The following is a 24,022-nucleotide window of genomic DNA, read 5'->3' on the forward strand; positions in this document are numbered from 1 at the left end:
ACATACAGATCATTGAAACAGATTAGTGATTCCAGCCTTCTGCAAATCTACAGCTGATTCTTCAGAGTTAACAGACCATTATGCTAAAAAGTTTACTTCTGGGGCACCTGGGTGGCTCAGTCAGTTGGGTGTCTGACTTCGGCTCACGTCATGATCTCACAGTTAGTGGGTTCGAGCCCCGCGTCAGGCTCTGCTGACAGCCCAGAGCCTGGAACCTGCTTCTGATTCTGTATTGTCCTCTCTCTCTGCCCCTTTTGTGCTGTCTCTCTCTGTCTCTTAAAAATAAATAAATGTAAAAAAAATTAAAAAAAAATTTTACTCCTAAGGGAGCTACTTAGGATTCTGAATGGGTAAGTGACATCCTGAAAGTGAAATTTTTATATGAATTGGAGATGGCAGAAATAGTAAAAAGAGACCAATCTTGAGAGTGTTGCACATCAGAGTGTTGTAGAGAATTAACAATAGACATTGGAAGAGAGAAGGAAAGTAATGGGAGAGGATAATGAATAGTTTAGGAGGACACAGAGACTGGCTGATTGAATGAATAGAATAGAATGAAAGGATGAAAGAGAAGTGTTACTGATCTTTTACTGGGATGGCCATGGTACCACAGACCAAAAAAGAAACTGGTTTGGAGCAAAGGATTCGTATAAGAAGACATGTAGAAATGGTAAAGATATGGCATTTAAGTTCCCTCTACTCAGGGAGTATGTGTCACCATTAAATTATTATATTTGTTCACATTTGTATATTCTACCAGATGTGTAAACTCTGTGTGGGAAGACCACATTTTTGTTTTTCATTTTTCTGTCCTTAGTGCCTGGCATTGTACCTGACGTGGAATTCCCACTCAGTCAGTCCTTGTTGAGTGAGAGGGAGAACTCGTGAGTTTCTGTGCCAGCACTGCCACTCACTAGCAGGTTGACTGTTGGCAAGTTCTTTAAGCTTTCTAAGGTGCAGTTTTCTTACATATGAAAGGAGGACCCTAATAGTACCACATGTATGTACCTCCTAGTATTCAGCTGTATAAAATGCTTAGAGGTATTCCTGACACGTGACATGAGCTCAGTAAATGTTAGTGATCACTTGTATTTCCTGGCATCTGTGGCTTTTATGATCTGGCTCCAGGCTGCTTTTCCAAGTTCGCGTTCTAATATTAGCTTTTTCTGTCTGGAATGTTATCCATTTATTTATTCCGTAATTCATCAAGGAAGTATTTTGTGAGGACTCCGTATTTACCTGCTGCCCCTGGTTCTGGGTGCTGTGTGCGAGCCAGGTCCTTGCTGTGTAATTGTCAAACTCTAGAGAGGTGACGGTGTACAAAGCAAGTAGACAGTAACAGAATTGGATTATTTCGCACAGGAGTGAGCACCATGAAGAATCTAAAACAGTTGTATGTAGTTACTTGAGTGGGTGTGGGGACTTAAAGTTCATTTGGATTGGGATCAGGTCAGGCCTAGGAGAAATGTGTTTGAGCTGAAACCTGAGTGACAGAGGCCAGAAGTTAAAATATCTCTCCAATTTATATACCTCCGTTTCAGGCCAGGTATCCCGTATCTTCTATTTCAGGTGACAAAGGCATTCTCTCTCTAGCTCTTACTTCTGTTTCTGTTAGTCCTATTCCCCTTTCTTCAACTGGAAGGCATGGTTGAAAACCCAGCATAAAATTATGAGGACCTTAGTGAGAATAGAAGGAAGGGCGAAAATGGCATTTTGAAGGAAAAATAAAATAGGACATTGTACATATGGGTAGAGGAGACTAAAATGTTAGAGTACTGAGGTTTTCAGCCTTGGAGTCTAGAGGCTTGAAGTTAGTGTGGGAGTGCAACTTGTGTACATGGTTGTGTCTAGACAGCTTTGCAGTTACTTCCAAGAATTGTATTTTGCATCATCTCCTAGAGTTGGTGGTAGAATTAATTACACAGTTGAAATTTTTGTTGCCTTTGTTTTCAGTTCCAGTTGTCTGCACATGTGAAGTGGACTTTTCATTTTGATGCAGTGAACATTAGAAAGCATGTGTTTTAATATAAAGATTTTGCGGTTATTGCCTAAATAGTTGTATGTCTATAACTAGATACACATGGCAGAACCTTTCAGGTGATAAGCATTAAAGGCATTATAGTGAGGGGCCCCTGGGTGGCTCACTCAGTTAAGAATCCGAATTCAGCTCAGGTCATGATCTCACGATTTGTGAGTCTGAGCCCTGCCTCAGGCTCTGTGCTGACATCCCAGAGCCTGGAGCCTGCTTTGGATTCTGTGTCTCCCTCTCTCTCTTTTCCTTTCCTGCTTGTGCTCTATCTCTCAAAAATAAGTAAACATTAAAAAAATATATAACAAAGGCATTATAGTGAAATCTTGGATTTTGAAAAGGGAGTACTAGAATGTTTTGAGCCCTTTCTTCATATTTTATTTACTTTAAAGAGCTCTCTGTTCAGCTCAGTAATTCTGTTACTTGTCCTAGAATACGTTGAAACATTATAAAGCTGTTGTCCTCTGGTAGACAAGGTGATTTTACCTTTCTCAGTTTTGACCATACTTCTTATTGTCTGTAACAATCTATTTCATTTTCTGTCTACTGATTATGATCTCTTTTTGTAGTGTAAAAACAAAAACTGACATCTTTTCCTGGTGATAAAATATAAATTGAACAACTGACTGGATTTTTATCTTTTGAACATTTTTTGTTTAGTTCTTTACAAAGTGAACTTAAACCAAAAGAATCTGGGATGAGCTAATTAGATGGTAAAAGGATTCTAGAAGCCCCTTGGAGAGGAGCTATTGGGCTGTATGAGTACTGGAAAACTTTAGACCAAACCCTTGAGTTAAAAAAAAAATTTTAATGTTTATTTATTTTTGAGGGGGTGGGGAGGGGCAGAGAGAGAGGGAGACACAGAATCCCAAAGAGGCTCCAGGTTCTGAGCTGTCAGTACAGAGCCTGATGTGGGGCTCAAACTCACAAACTGTGAAAACATGACCTGAGCTGAAGTCAGATACTTAACTGACTGAGGTACCCAGGCGCCCCTTACCCTTGAATTTTTTTAAAGTGAAACTGCGGTGGTAGGGTTTTTCCCCCCCACTCTAGAGGTCATATTCTTTGGCTCGTAAGGCCTTGCAGAGAAAGTTGGGCTGATACTTTTGTTCCTTTTTAATTATATTTCTAATTTCTGCATAATTAATTTATTTGGATATATATTACCAAACTATTTTGTAGTTGATTTATAACCCAAAATTATTGTTTTGAAGTTGCAAGTTATTTGTTTTCCTGCTGATTTTAACAAGTTATTTGTTTTCCTACTTATTTTAATAATGATATTATTTTCTTTTTCAGGTATCTCAACACCCAGTTTATTAAAAAAAATAAATTGACAGAAGCTGACCTTCAGTATGGCTATGGGGGTGTAGATATGAATGAACCACTTATGGAAATAGGAGAGGTAAGAAATTCTTTAAATGACGGGTAAGCATAAGAGTGTTTTTATATATACTGAGGTAATTTCATTCACTGTCCTTTTTTCACAGATACTGTGTTGACTGCCTTGAAATTGTTGAGATTTTTTTTTAAGTTTATTTATTTTTGAGAGATAGCGAGCAAGGGAGGGGCAGAGAGAGAGGAAGAGGGAATCCAAAAGCTCTCACAGAAGCTCTGTGCTATCAGTGCAAAGCTTGACATGGGACTGAAACCCCCAAACCATAAGATCACAACTTGAGCTGAAATCAAGAGTCGGACACTTAACTGACTGAGCCACCCAGGCACCCCCAAAATTGTCGAGATTTATTAACATCCTAAATGTTAATAAAACACCACACTGATTTCTTAAGAATCTTCACATAGATGAGAACAGAAGGGATGTGATTAGTATTTTTTTAATAATTAAATTAATGATGGATGAATAAATGACAATGTTAATAGTTCCACTATGTGAAAAAAGCTCGTAAAATGTATTTTTTAAATGTCGAGATTATTGTAGTTAAAAAAGTGCAGAGATCATGGACTTGAAGGAAAAAGATTTATGAATATAAAAAATTTATTTATTTTTTAAGTTTATTTATTTTGAGAGAGAAGGACCGCATACATGTGTATGCATGAGTGCAGAGGAGTGGAGAGAGAGAATGTTAAGCAGACTCCACACTCAGCACAGAGCCTAATGTGGGGTTTGATCTTACAATCCTGGAATCATGATCTGTACCCATATCAAGAATCAGACGTTCAACCAACTGAGCTACCCAAGCACCCCATAACAAATTTATTTTAAATTTAAAAAATAATTAAAGAAATTCAGAGTGAAACATTGAAGTGTATGGGTCAAATAATTCATTCAGATTTTTGAGGTACAGTGCAAATTTAAATGTGGGAAATTACATAAAGTATATATTCATTGTGAAAGAAATACTCTAGTACAATGTTGGTTTATTTCATGTAATATGTATTTGTTGAGTAATCAGACACTGGGGATATAATGGTGAACAGACAGAAGGTCCCTGTCCTCATGAGGAAGCAGTGCCAAATAAGTGCAGAAATTAATGTTAAATTGTGATGGGTGTTAATAAAAGAAATAAGCAGCTAAGATGCAGCATGAGTAGAAATTTTATTAGAATAATCCTTTAAGAAAGAAATTTGTCACTGTCTCTCAGTAGACTTTAAAATGTTCAATATTTGTTAATTAGGTAATCCCATGTCTAGTAATCTGTACTGTGAAAATGATAAATATGGGGAAAAAAATTTAAATGTTTAAAAGTATTCCTTGCAATCATTGTTAATAAACGTGACTAGTGGGTAGACAATCTAAATGTCCAATATCCAGTAGTAAAAATCATACATAGAATGTATACAGTATGATTTTGTTGTAAAGGCAAAGAGATGAATTAGTAATATAGTTCATAGAAACTTTAATAAAGGGGAAAATATTTTATGAAAAAATGTGGACACATTATATGTTTAATAGGAATAAAACTGCTGGGGAAAAAGGATGTAGAGTGATGGATTAGTGGGAAATACCAAAATCTTAACAGTAGCTGCTTTAGTTAGTAGGATTATACGTGAGTATTTTAATGATGGTCCTTTATCACCAACATTGTCAAGCTCCTTCTGCCAAAGGAAATCACTAATAACCATTTGGGTTATGTTTTTCCTGAATTTTACCTGCACATTTTATGTAAATATTTATACATATACATATAACAGTTTAATTTTGTATTTTAAACATTAGTAGAATCATATCATATATACCAGAATGATATTATACCATATATCTTGCCTGTTTTGTTTTGTTTTTTGGTTAATGTGTCTAGGAGTTCTTTTCATATAAGTTTATTTTTGTGAGAGCTCAGTGTTCTATAATAGGGATATAGAATTATTTATCACTTATTAAACTATTCTCGTTAGTTTACAGTGCTTGTTGTAAATACTGTACTGAATATCATTGTTCATTTGTTCATTTATTAAATATTTTTTAAACCCCTCAGGGTGCCACTTTTCTATATACTAGGAATACAGTAGTAAACAAAGTAGACACAAACCTCACACTCAGGGAGTTAACCTTTATGGATATATCTCTTTGTACATGAGCAGAAATTATCATAGAGTGGGTACCTGGAAGTCAAAGCATCCTGAATTTTAATAGCCCCACCAGCTTGCGTTCAAAAGACTTAGTTTTTGGGGTGCCTGGGTAGCTTAGTCAGTTAAGCAAAAGACATTGTTTTCTCTCCCACCACAGCTATAAGATCCCATTTTCTTTTATATCATCTTCTTTTTTCCCTGTTGGTGCTATTTAAAAAGATAAAAAATAAGGGAAAACTTGAAGAATGTTCCTTCTGGGAAGGCAGATGCTTTTACTTATTCGAAATGGAATTACCAATTGATCAGAATAAAGTTACCCCAGGGAAACAGAATAGAGAAGCTAAAACCAGACTAATGGCTGTATAGATGCAATTAAGTTGGAAACAGGAGCAATCAATTTTTGATACTGCAATAATTTGTACTCTCTATGGGAAAATATATTGGAATTTAAAAATGGAAGGCAAAACTTGAAAACTTTTAGAAGGCAATAGAAGAGCACACATATCCCTGTCATTAGGGTAGGGAAGTTCTTAAAAGACATGAAAAATACAAACAGTAAAGGAAAAGATTGATAGAATTGAGACATTAAAATATAATGTGTTTTTAAAAAATTTTTACATTTATTTACTTTTTTTGAGAGAGACAAAGTCAGCACAAGTTGTGGAGGGACAGAGAGAGAGAGGGAGACAAGATTCCCAAGCAGGCTCCACATTGTCAGCACGGAGCCTGACTTGGGGCCAAATGCCACAAAACTGTGAGATCATGACCCGAGCCAAACGAAATCAAGAGTCTGACACTTAACCAACTGAGCCATCCAGGAGCCCCAAAATATAATGTATTTTTACTAAATACTTTTAAAGGAACTCAAAAGGTAAGTCACAAAACTGTGACAAACTGCAGTATATAAAACTGTTAAGAGATTAATTTCTATAGTATTTAAGAACTCCTAGTTTTTATTAAGAACAAGGTAAATATTAATGGAATAAGAGGCAAAAGAGATGAATGGGCATTTCACAGAAAAAAAACTAAGACATACAATAAAAATATAAAAAGATACCCAGCTTCATTCAAGAAGATGCCAATTGAAACTGCAAGGAGTTAGGAGCTGAGTTAACTCAGTGGCTGAGTGGCTTCTGAGTGGCTCAGTTGGTTAAGGGTTAGGTCATGATCTCACAGTTTGTGGGTTTGAGCCCCACATCAGGCTCTGTGCTGACAGCTCACAGCCTGGAGCCTGCTTTGGATTCTGTGTCTTCCTCTCTTTCTGTCCCTTCCCTGCTTGTGCTGTGTCTCTCACTGTCTCTCAAAAATAAATAAATGTAAAAAAAAAACCTACAAGGAGTTACCAAAACAATCTACAGATTCACTGTAATCCTTATCAAAATATCAATAATACTTTTCACAGAACTAGAACTAATAATCCTAAAATTTGTATGGAACCACAAAAGACCTCGAATAGCCAAAGCAATCTTGAGAAAGAACGAAACTGACTGTATCACAATCCCAGATTTCAAACTATATTGCAAAGCTGTAGTAATCAAAACAGTATGGTACTGACATAGAAATACACATAGATCAATGGAATAGGATATAAAGCCCATGCATACAAATCCACACTTCTGGGGTCAATTAATCTATGACAAAGGAGGCTGGAATATACAGTGGAGAAAAGTCTCTTCAGTAAATGGTGTTGTGAAAACTGGACAGCTATGTGCAAATGAATGAAACAACCACTTTTTTACACCATACACAAAAGTAAACTCAAAGTGAGTTAAAGATCTAAATGTGAGACCTGAAACCATAAAATTCATAAAAGAAAACATAGGCGGTAACCTCTTGGACAACAGCCTTAGCAACATATTTGTGGATATGTCCTTCAGGCAAGGGAAACAAAAGCAATAATCAACTATTGGGACTACCCCAAAATAAAAAGTTTTTGCACAGCAAAGGAGACCATCAACCAAAACAAGAAGCCAATCCAGTGAATGCGAGAAAATACTTGCAAATGAAATATCTAGTAAAGGTTAATATCCAGAATACATAAAGAACTTAATACAACTCAGCACCAAAAAAAAAAACAATTTAATTCAAAAAATGAACCGAGAACCCAAATAGACCTTTTTCCAAAGAACACATACAAATGGCCAACAGCCATGTGAAGAGATTCTCAAATCACTAATCATTAGGGAAATGAAAAAATCAATCACAATGAGATATCACCTCATACCAGTCAGAATGGCCAGTATCAAAAAGACAAGATAGAGTGAATGTTGGTGAAGATATAGAGAAAAGGAAACGTCCAAGCACTGTTGGTGGGAATGTTGGTGCAACCACTGCGGAAAACAGAATGGATATTAAAAAAATTAAAGATAGAAATATGATCCAGTAATTGTACTGCTGGGTATTTACCCAAAGAAAATGAAAACACAGATTCGAAAAGATATGTGCACCCCTATGTATATGCGGCATTATTTACAATAGCCTAACTATGGAAATAACCCTAGTGTCCACCGATATAGATGAATAGTTAAAGAAGAATTGTTGTCTGTGTACACATACACATGATGGAATACTACTCAGCTGTAAAGAGAATGAAATCTTGTCATTTGCAACAACATGGATGGATCTAGAGGGTATAATGCTAAATGAAATAAGACAATTCGAGAAAGACAAATACCATATGATTTTACTTATAAGTGGAATTTAAGAAAGAAAACAAATGAGGAAAGAAAAAAAGAGAAGCCAGGAAACAGACTCCTAACTACAGAGAATAAACTGGTTACCAGAGAGGATGTGGGTAGGGGATGGATGAAATAGGTGAAGGAGATTAAAAGTACACTTATCTTGATGAGTACTGAGTAATGTATAGAATTGTTGAGTCACTGTATTATACACCTGAAACTGATCTAACACTGTGTGTTGACTATTCTGGATTTAAGATAAAAAATATATATATTATGGGGACATGTAGACATTTGGTAGAACTATAAAGCCAGGGAATGATTTAACACAAAATTCAGGGTTGTTGTAACCTTTGAGGGGAAAGTAGGGGGACATTTGGCGTAATGGTAATGTGGAAATTGTATTTCTTATACTGGGTGGTGACTACAGAAATGTTTTATTATTCTTTTAATTGACCTTCCCTTTATGTTTGTATGAGAGGTTTTATAATTTTAAAACTCAGCCAACAGCCAAATCACTTTAACATAATTCCTTTGTTTCTGTTAGTCTTAGCCTTTCCATAATACTGGGCATTTAACATTCAATAAATTATATTCGGTAAAAATCAAATCAATTATTTCTTTAAGATTTTCAGTTAATGATAAAACCCTGAATTCTGTTTGTTGTACAGGTCTGATCTGATAGTCATTTTCATTTTAAATTAGACATTTAGGGGCGCCTGGGTGGCTCAGTTGGTTAAGCATCAAACTCTTGATTTCGCCTGAGGTCATGTTCTCCTGGTTGTGGAATTGAGCCCCGTCTCAGACTCCTTGCTGAGCTTGGGGCCTGCCTGGGATTCTTTCTCCCTCTTCCTCTGCCCCTCCCCTGCTTGCCTGCTCTTTTGCATGCATTCTCTTTCCAAAAAAAGAGAGAAATTAGAAATTTATTTTTTGTGTATATTCAGTTTTCATTTGAATTTTGAAATATTGGTTATAAATACTTGAAAGAGTATTTTTACTTTGAAAAGTCTTTTAACATTTTAACAAATGTTAAAAGTAACTCATCCTTGATAATTTTTATTTTTCCTGGCAGCTAGCATTGGATATGTGGAGGAAATTAATGGTTGAACCACTTCAGACCATCCTTATCCGAATGCTGCTCCGAGAAATAAAAAAGTGAGTACTAATGTTTCTCTTCTTGAGTCAATTCTAATTTGCTGTTTGAAATGGTTTCAAATAGTGTACAGTTGCATGAGTGTTGACTAGACATAGGCCATGTTTTACTTAAACGAGCCTCATTTTCCATCTAAATGGCAATGTTCTAAATTGTTTTATAGTTTTTTTTAGCAGGTCTTTGGTCTTTAGTCCAATATACATAAATCAATCAATCCCTGAAGGAAGTAACCTGTCTTTTGTTGTTGCAAGTCTAGTACCCTCTTGAATATTCCAGGGCAGTGCTGAATTGTTTGAACATGTTCTCTCAGTTTAAATCCTGATGAGGGTAACCTACCTATTCAAAAAAACAGATTTTTCTAAGTAGTTGGTTCCCTTTTAGACCCAGTGTTAAATCAGTAACTTGCCTATTAATGTGAGTTTAGTTTGTGGGAAAATGACTTCCCACTGTACACAGGACCCAGAGCTTTGAACTCTACCTAATTGCTATGTGAATAGAATTGGAGACAAAATAAGTTCACCTGTGGAGTCCAGAATAGAACATCCTTGCATCTATTCTGGCCTAAAAGATTCTTAGTAGACTTCAGCTTTGGGGAACCAGAAGCACTAAATCACTCATACAGATGTGCATATGATAAATAGTTTATTGGAACTGATACTGTAGAAATTATCTAGACCAGTGAATTGCAACTGTGATAACAGCCACTTCATCTGAAAATGCTTTCTTTAGAGATACCCAAATATGGAGTTTTTTATGTGAGGGGGGAAAAAAAAAGGAAAGCATTGTTCTTTTTGTGGGCTCCTAGTAGGAAATAAGGGGCTTAGAAACAAAATAAAGAGAAATGAAAAGCCACAAAAGAGGGTAATGGAATATTTTAAAATTTAATGTTAATGCTCAATAGAAAGTAGATGGTAGCAATTAGTAACTTGGTTTTAAAAACCTGTCACTCACCCTTTTAATGATTCCATTTTTTCCAAAGATGAGAGGAGAGAAAAAGCAATACTAAAGCAGTAGGGTGGAAAAATTCTTTTTCTCTCTCTTTTCTCTACTAAACTACAATTAACTAAAAAGAATACTCCCAACAATATTTATAGGTTCTAATGTAATGAATGTATGAAATATGAAGCTATGAAATATTAGCTTTTTTTTTTACTTGGAATTCAGCTATTTTACATTGAAAGCTTATTGAAAATATTATTAAAATTTTCTAAATGTATTTCTTAAGTGTGATTGTTAGCTTATTAAAAATGAATTTAATGGGGGCACCTGGGTGGCTCAGTCAGTTAAGTGTCCGACTTCAGCTCAGGTCATGATTTCACAGTCCGTGGGTTTGAGCCTCACGTCGGGCTCTGTGCTGACAGCTCAGAGCCTGGAGCCTGCTTCAGATTTTGTGTCTCCCTCTCTCTGCCCCTCCCCCACTTGCTCTCTGTCTTTGTCTCTCAAGATGAAATAAAGACATTAAAAAAGTTTTTAAAAAATATTAATTTGATGAAAAATTAAAGAAAATATAACTATAAGAAAAATAATGCAAGTATAGGATATTCTGGAAAAAATGCATAGATTATTTGGTTAGAGATATTAGACCAACTCGTCTTTGTTGTTATAATCAGCTTCCATTAGAGTATTATTTGACATGCCCTATTAATATCTCATTTATTTTTCATGTGTACTCTATTAGGTAAGGTGTTATCCCACCTTTTACAGCTAAGGAAGCTAAGGCATAATAATAATAACAATAATGGGGCACCTGGGTGGGTCATTCTGGGTGGGTCAAGTCTGACTCTTGATTTTGGCTCAGGTCATCAGCCCAGAGTCATGGGATCAAGCCCTATATCGGGCTCTGTGTTGAGCATGGAGGCTGCATGGAATTCTCTCTTTCTCTCCCTCCGCTCCTCTCCCCTGCTCGCACTCTCTCTCTCACTCTCTAAAATAATATATAATAAATCAATAAATAATAGCAATAATTAATATGGGAGCTATGTGCCAACAGCAGCAATAATAATAAAATATGGGAGCTACGTGCCAAGAAGTGTTCTAAAAGCTTTACTTATATCCCATTAATCCTCACAACCTTGGGATGTTGGCACTGCTTCCATTACCCTCTTACAAATGAAGGCATCAGCGGTGACACACCAAGAAGACTAGTTTGACTCCACCCCCATCTTCTTTCTTTTTTCTTCTCTTCCATTCCTGCCTCCAACTTAAACTGTGAATCCATTATGCCTGTCTTTTTGATTTACAGAATATTTCTTTTATTCCCAGCTCCAATATTTTAGCTTTTATGTACATTTTAGTTTTATAGTGCTTTGAGTATTCTAGTATTTTAACACATAGTACTTTGTGTGATCTTAAGGAGGCAGTTTTATTTATAAGTAAATAAATTGAATGTTCAATAAGGAGAAATGAGTTCTTGAATTTGATATACCTAAGGAAAGAGAGTCCATGCCTAGAAACTTCCAGTTTGGGTCTTTCCGCTACATTGCTTTAGTATCTGTTTACCCGTTGTTGTTTGAAATAATACAGCCAGATATCATAACTTCTGTTACATGGACAAGTGGCTGTGTTAAGTATTCCTCATTGATAAACTTGTCTGAACTGTATAACAGTTGTGAAGGTGAATATTATCATCGGCTCATTTTACAAATGGGGAAAATGAGGCTGGCGAGGGTAATCAGCTTACTCAGGTCACATAACTAGTACATGGCAGAATGAGAATTAGGATTTAAGACACTCTGGTCCTTTAAGTCTGTGGTCTTACCCATATATTACATATTCTTAGGAATAGTTTGTTCAAATTGCATCTCCTTGCCTTTGCTGTTAACAGAGAGGTATTTTATCATATGTACCTACAACTTCTTTGTGGAAAGAGCTCCACAAAATTTACAGAGTAAGTTTAGCAGAGCATATTATAAATTTGATTTCCTATCAATTTATTGATAGTTTCCTTTCCTGATTTCACCCCTGAGTTCCTAGATATTTTCTACAAGTGTCTAAAGAACATTACTGTGAACTAGTGGTTTCTCAAATCTGGCCACGGAAAACCTTACGCAAGGGATATTTAAAAGCATTGTTCTACAAAAAAAATTATAAAATATGTTAATTGTACACAATTAAAAATGTATAGAAAGCTAAAAAAAATTAAAAAGCTTTTCCCCTAGTACCTTCAATACTGGTATTTAAAACAAATCACTATTAAGGATTTAAAGTATTTTCTGAAAAAAATTCTTTATGCATTTAAGATTGTATGTGTGTACATTTGTTTATATGGATGTGCATATGTATATATCTACATACATATAAATACTACATACAGTATTGCACACACATAGATATGTACACGCATCTGGGAAGTTTACATAAGTATTACAAATACCTAATAATAATATATTCTTCTTAAAAATCAGAACTAATAGATTGGTGGTTGGTATGAGACTGTAAGTCTCAGGGAGTTGCTTTATAGTGATAGAGTAATTATATATCTTGAATATGGTAATAGTAACATGAATCTAGGTATGTGATAAAATTGCATAGAATTACATAAATACAAATATACGCAAATGATTGTGTGTAAAAGCTGGCAAAATCTGAATAAGGTCTATAAGTTTTATCAATGTTGATTTACTGGTTTTGACATTGTACCATAGTTATGTAAGATGTTACTATTGGAGAAAATTGGGTGAACATTTCCAAGACCCCTCTCTGTTATATCTGCAACTTCCTGTAAATCTGTAATTTTTTTCAGAATTAAAAGATTTATTTTAGATTTAAATGGCACATAAATGTGAATATCCCCGTTTTCTTCCTTTTACCTGTAACTTTCTTTTCTTCATAAGTAAATACTGAGAATAGTTTGGTTGTACTTAAATATTTGTTTATTTAAGTACCGTGGTTGTATTTATTTTTTGTTGAATCTTTATACTCCTTTAGGAAGATGATGAAAGCTTTAGCGCCTCCCCACATTAAAATACTCAATATGTATATGCACACAAAACTTTACATATTTTTTAGAAGGTGTATGGATTCCTCAGATCAGAATTGCTGCCTTTGCGTTTACATGGCAGACTTCTTTTTCCCCAAGAGAATCATTTGGCCGATTGGAATCTGAAATAAATCTCTGTGCTTAATGTTTGTTGAATTGAAATTTTTTTTATTTATTCTGAAATTATAATTCAGCAGCAAAACAGTCATCACTTTAGCATCCTCTTTCTGTTGCATAGTCATAAACGAAGGCAAGATTTTAAGTGACAAATGAGAAAAAATGTAACTTTATAGCTCCTTTTTTTTAAGTTAATTTGTTTTGGGGGAGAGAGAGTGTGCATTAGTAGGGAGGGGGCAGAAAGGGGGAGAGGATCCCAAACAGGCTCTGTGCTGCCTGAGCTTGGACTTGGTCTCACAAACTGTTAAGATCATGACCTGAGCCAAAACCAAGAGTGGGATGCTTAATCGACTGAGTCACCAATGCGCTCTGCTTTTTTTTTTTTTTTTTTTAATTCTTCCTACTTTCTGTTCTGACATGATAACCTCTGTTATATACCACAGTTTTCCTACAAGTGTGGTTCCATATCAGGGCTCTTTTCTCTTCCATTTGTTTGTTTATTCTTTGCCCATACTTCACTCTGTTCATCATTATAGCATAAGCTTGATACCTGATAAGACAGACTTTCCTTCCATAAGCTACAAGTGTTCTAGCTGTTATTTGGTCCTTAACTTTTCCATAAGGCTTTACTTTTTTTTATACGGATCCTGATCATCTTTTTTAAAGGTGATTAAAAGTTGCCTAGAGTAAATGTTTTGTAGGATTGAAATTGAATTGAATATATAAGTTAATTTGGAGGGAATTTACATCTTTACTGTATTAAATCTTCCTATTCATGAACATATCTGCTATTTTTAATGCCTTCTTTAATGTCTCCTAAGGTTTTTTTTAGAGAATTAAAAAAAATTTTTTTCTTATTTAGTTTTGAGAGAGAGAGGCAGAGCATGAGTGGGGGAGGAACAGAGAGAGAGGGAGACACAGAATCTGAAGTAGCTCCAGCTTCTGAGCTGTCAGCACTGAGCCCGACGTGGGTCTCGAACTCAGGAACTGCTAGATCGTGACCTGAGCCAAAGTCAGATGCTTAACCGCCTGAGCCACCCAGGCGCCCCTAATGCCTCCTAAGTTTTTATAAATATATCTGTAAACGTTCTTCACTCCCTTTGATTTATTTCAAGATACTTGGTATTTTCAGATACTGTTAGAAAAAGTCTATTCTGTATAATTATTCATTCTATTTGTTTTCTGCTAGTATATTGAAATAAAACAGACTCTTAATATATATAAATCTTAACATTTAGCCACCTTGTTAAATTCCGTCATTCCTAGCTGCTTCTCCCCCCAAAAAGGTCATTTCTAATAATTTGTGCTCATTTTTGTGCTTTCTATGTAAGCTGTCATAATCTATAAATGATAGTATTGTTTCCTGTTTGTGTGTCACGTGTACACACACTTGCCTGTGCACACACACAACATCTCATCGACTAGGACATGCACAGCAACGTTGAAGAGGAATGATGGATAATGAGCATCTTTGTCTCACTCCTGATTTTAAAGGTTACATATGTAACATTTCCTCATTTAAAATGATGCTTTCTTTAGCTTTTTATTAAATACTCTATCAGAATGATGAAGTTAATTTGAATTTGGTGTTGAATTGTATAAAATAACTTCTGTTTATATTGAGTGATCAAGTTTTTTTCTATTAATCTTTTAGTGTGGTGGGTTACACTTATGGATTTTCTAATATTAAACTATCCTCATATAACTAAAATAAAACCCAGGTTGGTTGTTGCTTGTAATAAATTTTATAACATTGTTGCATTTGATTTGCTAATACTTTATTTGGAATTTGAATCTATATCCATGAGTGGAACGGGCCTATAATTGTTCTTCCTTGTCTGGGTTTGGTATCAGGCTTGTTCTTGTAGGTTGACTTAGGGCTATTCCCTCTTTTTCTTTTGAGTAGAGGAGTTTGTGTAAAATTGAGGTGATCATTTTTTTTTTTTGAGTGTTTAGTAGAAATCCCTGCAAAACCATCTGCATCTAGGGTTTCTTTGTAAGAAGAATTTTTTTTCACATTATAAAATAACCTTTGCCTTTATTTCTTTTATTATTGAAGTATAGCTGACATGTTAGTTTCTGGTGTACAACATAGTGATTTGACAATTATATACATTACTCATTGCTCACTGTGATTAAGTGTGGTCACCCTCTGTAACCATACATTATTACAGTCATTGACTGTATTCCCTATGCTGTACTTTTCATCTCTGTGACCTATATATTTTATTATTGGAAGTTTATGTCTTTTATTCTCCTTCACCTATTTCACATATCTCCCCTACTCCCCTCCCCTCTGACAATCACCAGTTAGTTTTCTGTATTTAAGAGTCTGAATTTTTTGTTACTTGTTTTGTTTTATAGATATTACCTATAAGTGAATCATGTGGCATTTGTCTTTTCCGATTTATTTCACTTAGCACAATGCCCTTTAGGTCCATCTGTGTTCTTACAAATGGCAAGATCTCATTTTTCATGTCTGAGTAACAGCCCACTGTATATACACACCACATCTTCTTCATCCATTCATCCATCAGTAGCTGCTTAGGTTCCGTATTTTGGCTCCTGGAAATAATGTTACACATACATAGGGTTGCCCATATATTTGAACGTGTGTTTTCATTTTCTTTGGGTAAATACTCAGCAGTTATGTCTATTTTTAACTTTTTGAGGAACATCCATACTGTTTTCCACAGTGGTTGTACCAATTTATATTACCACCAGCAGTGCATGGGGATTCCCTTTTCTCTACATCCTCACTAATACTTGGTATTTCTTGTCTTCTTGACACTAACCATTCTGACTCGTATGAGGTGATATCTCATTGTGGTTTTGATTTTCACTTCCCTAATGATTAGTGGTTTGAGAATCTCAAACCTGTTGGCCATTTGTACATCTTCTTTGGAAAAAAGTCTGTTCAAATGCTCTGCCTGTTTTGTAATAGGATTTTTTTGTTTCTTTGGGGTTGAGTTGTAGAAGCTGTTGATGTATTCTAGATATCATCCTTTATTGGATATATCATTTGCAAATATTTCTCCCATTCACTGGGTTGGATTTTTGTTTTGTTGATGGTCTCCTTTGCTTTACAAAAGCTTTTAATTTTGGTGTAGTCCCAATAGTTTATTTATCACTGCTTTTGTTTCCCTTGCCTGAGGATACATATCCATAAATATGTTGTTAAGACTGATAACACTTGTGTTTTCTCTTAGGAGTTTTATTGTTTCAGGTCCCATATTTAGGTCTTTTTTTTCTTTAACAATTTTTTTTAACATTTATTTTATTTTTGAGAGACAGAGAGACAGAGCATGAGTTGGGGAGGGGCAGAGAGAGGAGACAGAGAATCCCAAGCAGGCTCCAGGTTCTGAGCTCTCAGCACAGAGCTGGATGTGGGGCTTGAACTCATGAACTGTGAGATCATGACCTGAGCCGAAGTTGGACACTTAACCAACAGAGCCACACAGGCACCCCTCACATTTAGATCTTTAAGCCATTTTGATTTTATTCTTGTGTATGTTATAAGAAACTGCTCCAATTTCATTTATTTGTATGTAGCTGTCTAGTTTTCCCAAAACCATTTGTTGAAAAGACTGTCTTTTCCCCATTGTATATTCTAGCTTCCTTTGTCATAGATAAGTAGACCGTAGAAGCATGGGCTCTCTATGGTGTTCTATTGCTCTATATGGCTATTTTTGTACCATACTATTTGGATTACTACAGCTTTGTAGTATATCTTGAAATCTGGGATTGTGTTACCTCCAGCTTTGTTCTTTCTCAAGATCGCTTTGGCGATCTTTGGCGATATTTGTATCTGTGTTAATCAGGGATATTGGACTGTGACTTTTTTTTTGCTCTTTTGTTTGTTTTGTTTTTTAGTGTCTTTGTCTTGGTTTGATATCAGGGTTGTTTGTTGGGAGTTTTTTGATTACCAATTCATTTTTGTTACTAGTAATTGGTCTGGTCAAATTTTCTGTTTCTTCTTGATTCAGTTTAGAAGATCGTATGTTTCTAGAAATGTATCCATTTCTTTTAGGTTGTCCAATTTATTGACATGTAATTGTTAGTGGTAGTTTCTTATTCTTTGTATTTCTCTGGTATAGGTTGTTATCTCTCCTCCTTCATTTCTGATTTTATTTATTTGAGTCCCCTTCCACCTTTTTTTCGATGAGGCTGGCTAAATGTTTGTCAACTGTGTTTATATTTCAAAGAACCAGCTTTTGGTTTCATTGGTGTTTTCTTTCTTTTTTTTTCTTAGTCTCCAGTTCATTTATTTCTGCTCTAATCTCTATTATTTTCTTTTTGTTTTAAATTAATTTATTTATTTTGAGACAGAGAGAGAGAGCATGAGCAAGCAGGGGAGGGGCAGGGAGAGAGAGAACTCTAAGCAGGCGCCGCACTGTCAGCACAGAACCCCCAATGTGGGGCTCAGACTCAAAAACCATGAGATCATGACCTGAACTGAAACTAAGAATTGAATACCCAACCAACTGAGCCACGCAAGCACCCCTCTAATCTTTATTATTTTCTTCCTTCTACTAACATTGGGTTTGGTTTGTTCATATATTTCTAGTTCCTTTGGTGTAAGGTTTGATTTATTTGAGATTTTTCTTGTTTCTTGAGATAGGCATGTATCAATGTATACTTCTCTCTCAGAACTGCTTTGCTGTATCTCAAAGATTTTAGACTATTATGTATTTATTTACATTTGTCTCCATGAATTTTTTGAGTTCCTCTTTGATTTCTTTGTTGACCCATTGATTGTTTAGTAGTAGTATGTTGTTTAGCCTCCATGTGTTTGTGTTTTATCCTAGTGTTTGTTTTTTTTCCTTGTAATTGATTTCTAGTTTCATACTGTTGTGGTTAGTAAAGATGCTTGATATGATTTCAGTCTTAAATTTATTGAGACTTGTTTTGTGGCCTAACATGTAATCAGTCCTGGAGAATGTTCTATGTGCACATGAAAAGAATGTGTAGTCTGCTGTTTATGGATGGAATGTTCTATATGTATCTGTTAGGTCCATCTGGTCTAATGTATTCTTCAAAGCCATTGTTTCCTTATTGATTTTCTGTTTGGATGATCTTTCTATCAACTGATATTAGTGGGGTGTTAAACTTCCTTACTATTAATATATTCCTGCCAATTTCTCCTTTTATGTGTGTTAATATTTGCTTTCTATATTTAGCTACTTGTATGTTGGATGCATAGATATTTACAATTGTTCTATTCTCCTTTTGGATGGATCCCTTTATCATTATATAATGATTTTCTTTGTCTCTTGCTACAGTCTTTGTTTTAAAGTCTATTTTGTCTGATACATATATTTCTATTCCAGCCTTTTTTTTTTCACTTCCATTTGAATAGAATTTTTTTTTTCCACCCCTTCACTTTTACTCTGTATATGTCTTTAGGTCAGAAGTAAGTCTCTTGTAGGCAGTGTATAGATGGGTCTTGTTTTTTTTTAATCCATTTAGTCACCCTGTGTCTTTCCATTGGAGTATTTAGTTCATAAATATTTAAAGTCATTACTGATCAATATGTACTTATTAAATATTGTTTTGTTCATTGTTTTCTGGTTATTTTTGTAGTTCTATTCTTTTTTCACTCTCTTCCCTTGTGGTTTGATGGATTGTTTTACTGTTTTCCTTGGATTCTGTCCTCTTTAATTTTTGTGTATCTACTATAGCTGTTTGGTGTGTGGTTACCATTGGGTTCATATATAATATCTTATGTGTATAGCAGGCTATCTTAAGTTGATGGTTGTTCAATTTTGAATATATTCTGAAATCATTAAATTTCTGCTCCCTCCCTCCACATTTTACTTATATGATAGCATATTTTACATCTTTTAAATGTATCTCTTGACTGATTTTTGTAGATATAATTGACTTTACTACTTCTGTATTTTAACCTCCATACTGGTTTTATAAGTAATTAATCTAGTATATTAATTCTATGTTTGTTTTTACTTGTGAAATTAAATACCTTTTATTATTTTCTTTCCACTTAATGAACTCCCTTTAAACATTTCTTGTAAGGCTGGGTTAGAGATGATGAACTCCTTTAACTTCTGTTTGTCTAGGAACCTCTTTATCTCTCCTTCAATTCTGAATGATAATCTTGTCAGGTAGAGTATTCTTGGTTGTAGGGTTTTTTTCCTGTCAGTACTTTGAACATCTCATGCCACTTTATTCTGGCCTGCAGAGTTTCTGCTGGAAAATCAACTGATAGTCTGATAGTATTTCCCTTGTATATAACTGTTTTCTCTTGCTGCTTTAAAATTTTTCGCTTTGTCATTACTTTTGCCATTTTAATCATTAAGTGTCTTGGTGTGGGCCTCCTTTGGTTTGTCTTGTTAAGGGTTGTCTATACTTCCTGGACCTGAATGTCTGTTTTCTTTCTCAGATTAGGGAAATTTTCAGCTATTGTTTCTTTAAATAATTTTTCCACCTCTTTCTTTCTTCTTTTTCTGGGATCCCTGTCATACAGATCTTATTAGTCTTGATGATGTTGCAGAATTCTCTTAACCTCTTCTTACCTATTCTTATTTTTTATTATTCTTTATTTTCTTTCACTTTTTCTTTCTTTGTTTTGTTTTGTTTTTGCTGTTCAGCTTGGTTGCTTTCCATTACCCTGTCTTTCAGATCACTGATCCATTCCTGCACTTTCTCATCTGCTGTTGATTCCCTGTAGTATATTTTTTATTTCAGTTAATTGTGTTCTTCAACTCTGTTTTTTAAAATATTTTGTATCTTTGTTGAAGTTCTCACTGAATTAATCCACTTTTCTCTCAAGTCAGGTATCTTAATGACCATTACTTTGAACTCTTTATGAGAAATATTGTTGATCTCTATTTCATTTAGCACTTTTTCTCTTATTTTGTCTTGTTTTTTCATTTGGGGCATCTTCTTCTGCCTTCTCATTTTGTCTAAATCTCTCTGTTTCTGTATATAGTAGGTTAGCTGTGTCATTTGGTCTTGAAAGTAGTAGACTTGTGTAGAAGAAGTCCTGTGGTGCCCTGTAGAACAATCCCCCCTTGTCAGCTGAACCAGGTGCTCCATTGGTGTCCCCTGTGTGAGCTGCATGTGTGTTTCTGTTGTGACTGAGCCACAGTTGCTGTGGGCATGCTGGGAGGTGGGCTGACCTTCAGCCCAACTGGCAGCAGGAACCCACTTTTCCTGCTGTTGGGGCACTGGGCAGGATTTGCTCCTCACACTGTTGAGAGGCCCAGCTGTCACCGCCTGGGCTAACTGGTAGTTGGGGCCAGCACTTAACGCTCCCTGTCTGCAGTTACTCTCTGCCACTATTGTAAGCACACTGAGGGGCAAAGGGCTTGCTCCATGTGCGGCCAGCTAAGAGGCCTGGCTGCAGGAACTGCGGATGGGGTGGTGTAGGGTGTGGTAATAGGGCAAGAGCCACTTTGGAGGGATGTCTGCTGAGATGGGTTTCTTGGGTGGAGCAGGTCAAGAGGGGAACACTGGAGTGGGGAGGACCAGCTGTGGTAGCAGTTTAGATAGGAGAGTGCTAGAACTGTGTCTAGTCATCTAGATGAGGGAGTGGACGAGAAATGGCACCCACCAACACTTTAGTTCCTGGAGAAGCCTCCTGCAGATCCCTGCCCCTCCAGCATATGTTCTAAGATTAGTCAATAAATCTTCACATATACCCCCAAGCACTTTCAAACTGCTATTTCTTTCTTTTGTTTTTTTTTTAATGTTTATTTAGTTTTGAGAGAGAGACAGTGCAGGTAGGAGAGGGGCAGAGACAGAAGGAGGGAGACACAGTAACAGAAGCAGAAGCAGGCTCCAGGCTCTGAGCTGTCAGCACAGAGCCTGGCACGGGCTTGAACTCAAGAGCTATGAGATCATGATATAAGCTGAAGTGGATGCTTAACCAACTGAGCCATTCATAATGTGAGATGAAACTGTTAACTAAACTACGGATTGTATTTGCATTTTCCCAGTTTTTCACTGATTCGGCTCCAGGATCTAAATCACAACATTGTATTTAGCTGTCATGTCTCTCTTGGCCTCTTCTACTTGGTGGAGAATTTTTTAGTCTTTCATTGTCTCTCATAAGTTGACACTTTTTAAAAAAATTAGTGATCAGGTATTTTGTAGTGTGTCTGTCCACTTTGGTTTCTCTGATGTTGGGTCATGATTAGACTGAGATCATGGGTTTGGAGGAAGAATTCCACATGTTGATATATATGCCCTTCACATCATATAATATCAAAGAGTAAAGTATATCAACAATACTTTTTTTTTTTTTTTACTTGTGATATTAACTTTAATCACTTGGTTGGTGTTTTATTTTCCTTTTAATCCCCATCTGGAATATTGTCTTCATTTTTAATATTGCTTACATGTATCTTTTCTTGAGGACTTTTACTAGAGGTTTGTGTATTTTGTTGGATTTTTTTTCAAAGAATCAACTTTGTCTTAGTTGATCTCCCCATTGTATCTTTCTTTTTCTTTTATCCCATTCTCATTTTTCTTTTCTTTCCTTCTGGAAAACCAGAGTGTTTTTGATTCGGCTGAAGGAGCGATAGAATCTTTGTTGAGAAGGATACTGTAAAATCTCTAACCAAAGTATTTTTTTAAATAGGAATCTGTATTCTTTCAGTTGAGATATAATTATATACTATGGAGGTTGAGGAAGGATTCCTAATGTGAGACAGTATGTAGAATTACTGATATTTAAGCATTATTTTCTACATGGTAATCTAAGATAAAGGAAATGAAGACATTAATAATTTACTTAGCTTGTTGTAGCACTGTGTTAGAACTCTGTTAATAATTAAAAAAAATTGTTTTTAATGTTAATTCATTTTTGAGAGACAGAGAGAGACAGAGCACATGTGGGGGAGGGGCAGAGAGAGAGAAGGAGACACAGAATCTGAAGCAGACTCCAGGCTCTGAGCTGTCAGCACAGAGCCCGATACGGGGCTCGACTCACAAACTGTGAGATCACGACCATAGCCAAAGTCGGTCACCTAACCGACTGAGCTACCCGGGTGCCCTAATAATTTTTAAAAACATAAGAAATAGATGAATTACTATTCATATTTCCTACTGCAAATGATGAAATTTACTTTTTAAAAGAGCAATTAGGAGTAAGAAGTAAAATAAAGTGAAGATTCATAGAAAATTACAAGTTTTTCAAATACCAGAGTGGAGTAATATGTTCCCTAGGGAATATCTTTATACTTCTGTGATTTAGCTGCCAACTGTTTTTCCCTTGTTGCCAAAAGAATTTTGTCTAAATCAGGTTACTAAAAGAGAGTGTTAACAATACCCACTTTATATTGCTGTTGTTAAGATGAAATGAGATGCTTTATATAAAATATTTACTACAGTCTCTGAGGCATAATAAGATATAGTAAGTGTTCAGTAAAATTAGTATCCAAGTGAAAATTTTTATAACTCCCTAAAGCAATCCAACTTGTGTAGGTATTCTTCAGTTTCTTATGTAAAGCTTGTCAAGGCAGCTTAACCCTTTAACACTTCTTATGAGTTTGGTTAACTTTAGCTGTTATTCTTCAAATCTGTAATGTATTTAACAAGTTGCAATGCCTTTTGGTTGGATCAATTTTTTTTTCACCCTTGGGAGTTGTGCTTTTTTACTTCCCAGACTCTTGAAAGTATTCATAGATGTGTTCAGAAAAATGATTCTCAGCCTTCATAGTCTTAATCTTTCTCGATTCCTTAGGTCTAGATTCTTGCCTCCCACCTCCTTTTAAATTTTAAGCAACTCTCTCTAAATAATTTGTATGAACAACAGACAGATTGGAAATTAGGGCATTCCAATTTCCTTCATAATTCTGTTTCCTTGAATAAATTACTTCATTGGATTCCTTAGTCGTTAAATAGGCACGGTTGTATCAATTGACCTTTGAAGGCCCCTTTTAACTTGAAATTTTCTGTTTTCCAGTATATGGTTTTATATGAGGTCTAATTAGCTTTAAATAAGAAAGCAACTGTCATAAATAGGATGATGATAACACATAATAATAAATAGAAATATTCTGTGACAAGAGACTGGTAAATTACTGAGAGTGCTATGAAGCATAGTTTGAAAAAACTGCATAGAAGTGAAGAGAAGATTATACAGTGAAAAGACTTCAGAGTACAGAGTAATAATGAGCCAGCAATCTTTGACAGATAGAACTGGTTTTCTTCCTCCGTAGATGGGTCTCACTTAATACTAAAATTATTTAATGTAGTCTGAAAGATTATTTTTATCACAATGGCCAAGAGTTTCTAAAAGAAAAAAATATATGCCTTTCCTAGTTCTTAAATACTTAGTACAATGTTTGCTGTTAAATATTCAACATATTAGATACTGGTATTTTAAAACTATGTTACAGCAGCTGTATTCATTTTTTTTTTTTTTTTTTTTGGCCATTGATTTTTAACACTGTCCTTTAGCTAAAAATGCTTGCTCCTACCATGTAGGTAGTTATCTGATACTAATGGGATTGTTCTTTTCCTACAATTTGGTTAGATAATATCCTCAATTAATTTTATAATGGTTACGATTT

General features: G+C 35.3%; 1 protein-coding gene across 3 annotated transcripts in view; it reads left to right on the forward strand.

The window, feature by feature from the left end:
- CUL2 (cullin 2) overlaps positions 1-24,022 on the forward strand; it is a 104,803-nt gene that overhangs the window by 44,185 nt on the left and 36,596 nt on the right. For all 3 annotated transcript variants that reach the window (XM_077771760.1, XM_077771761.1, XM_077771762.1), the window contains exons 5-6: positions 3,329-3,434; positions 9,308-9,390. In XM_077771760.1, coding sequence (XP_077627886.1) covers positions 3,329-3,434; positions 9,308-9,390 — 189 coding nt within the window. The remainder of the gene's footprint in view (positions 1-3,328; positions 3,435-9,307; positions 9,391-24,022) is intronic.

Source organism: Crocuta crocuta, unplaced genomic scaffold (genome assembly GCF_008692635.1).
Source record: "Crocuta crocuta isolate KB4526 unplaced genomic scaffold, BGI_CrCroc_1.0 scaffold457, whole genome shotgun sequence".
NCBI lineage: Eukaryota > Metazoa > Chordata > Mammalia > Carnivora > Hyaenidae > Crocuta > Crocuta crocuta.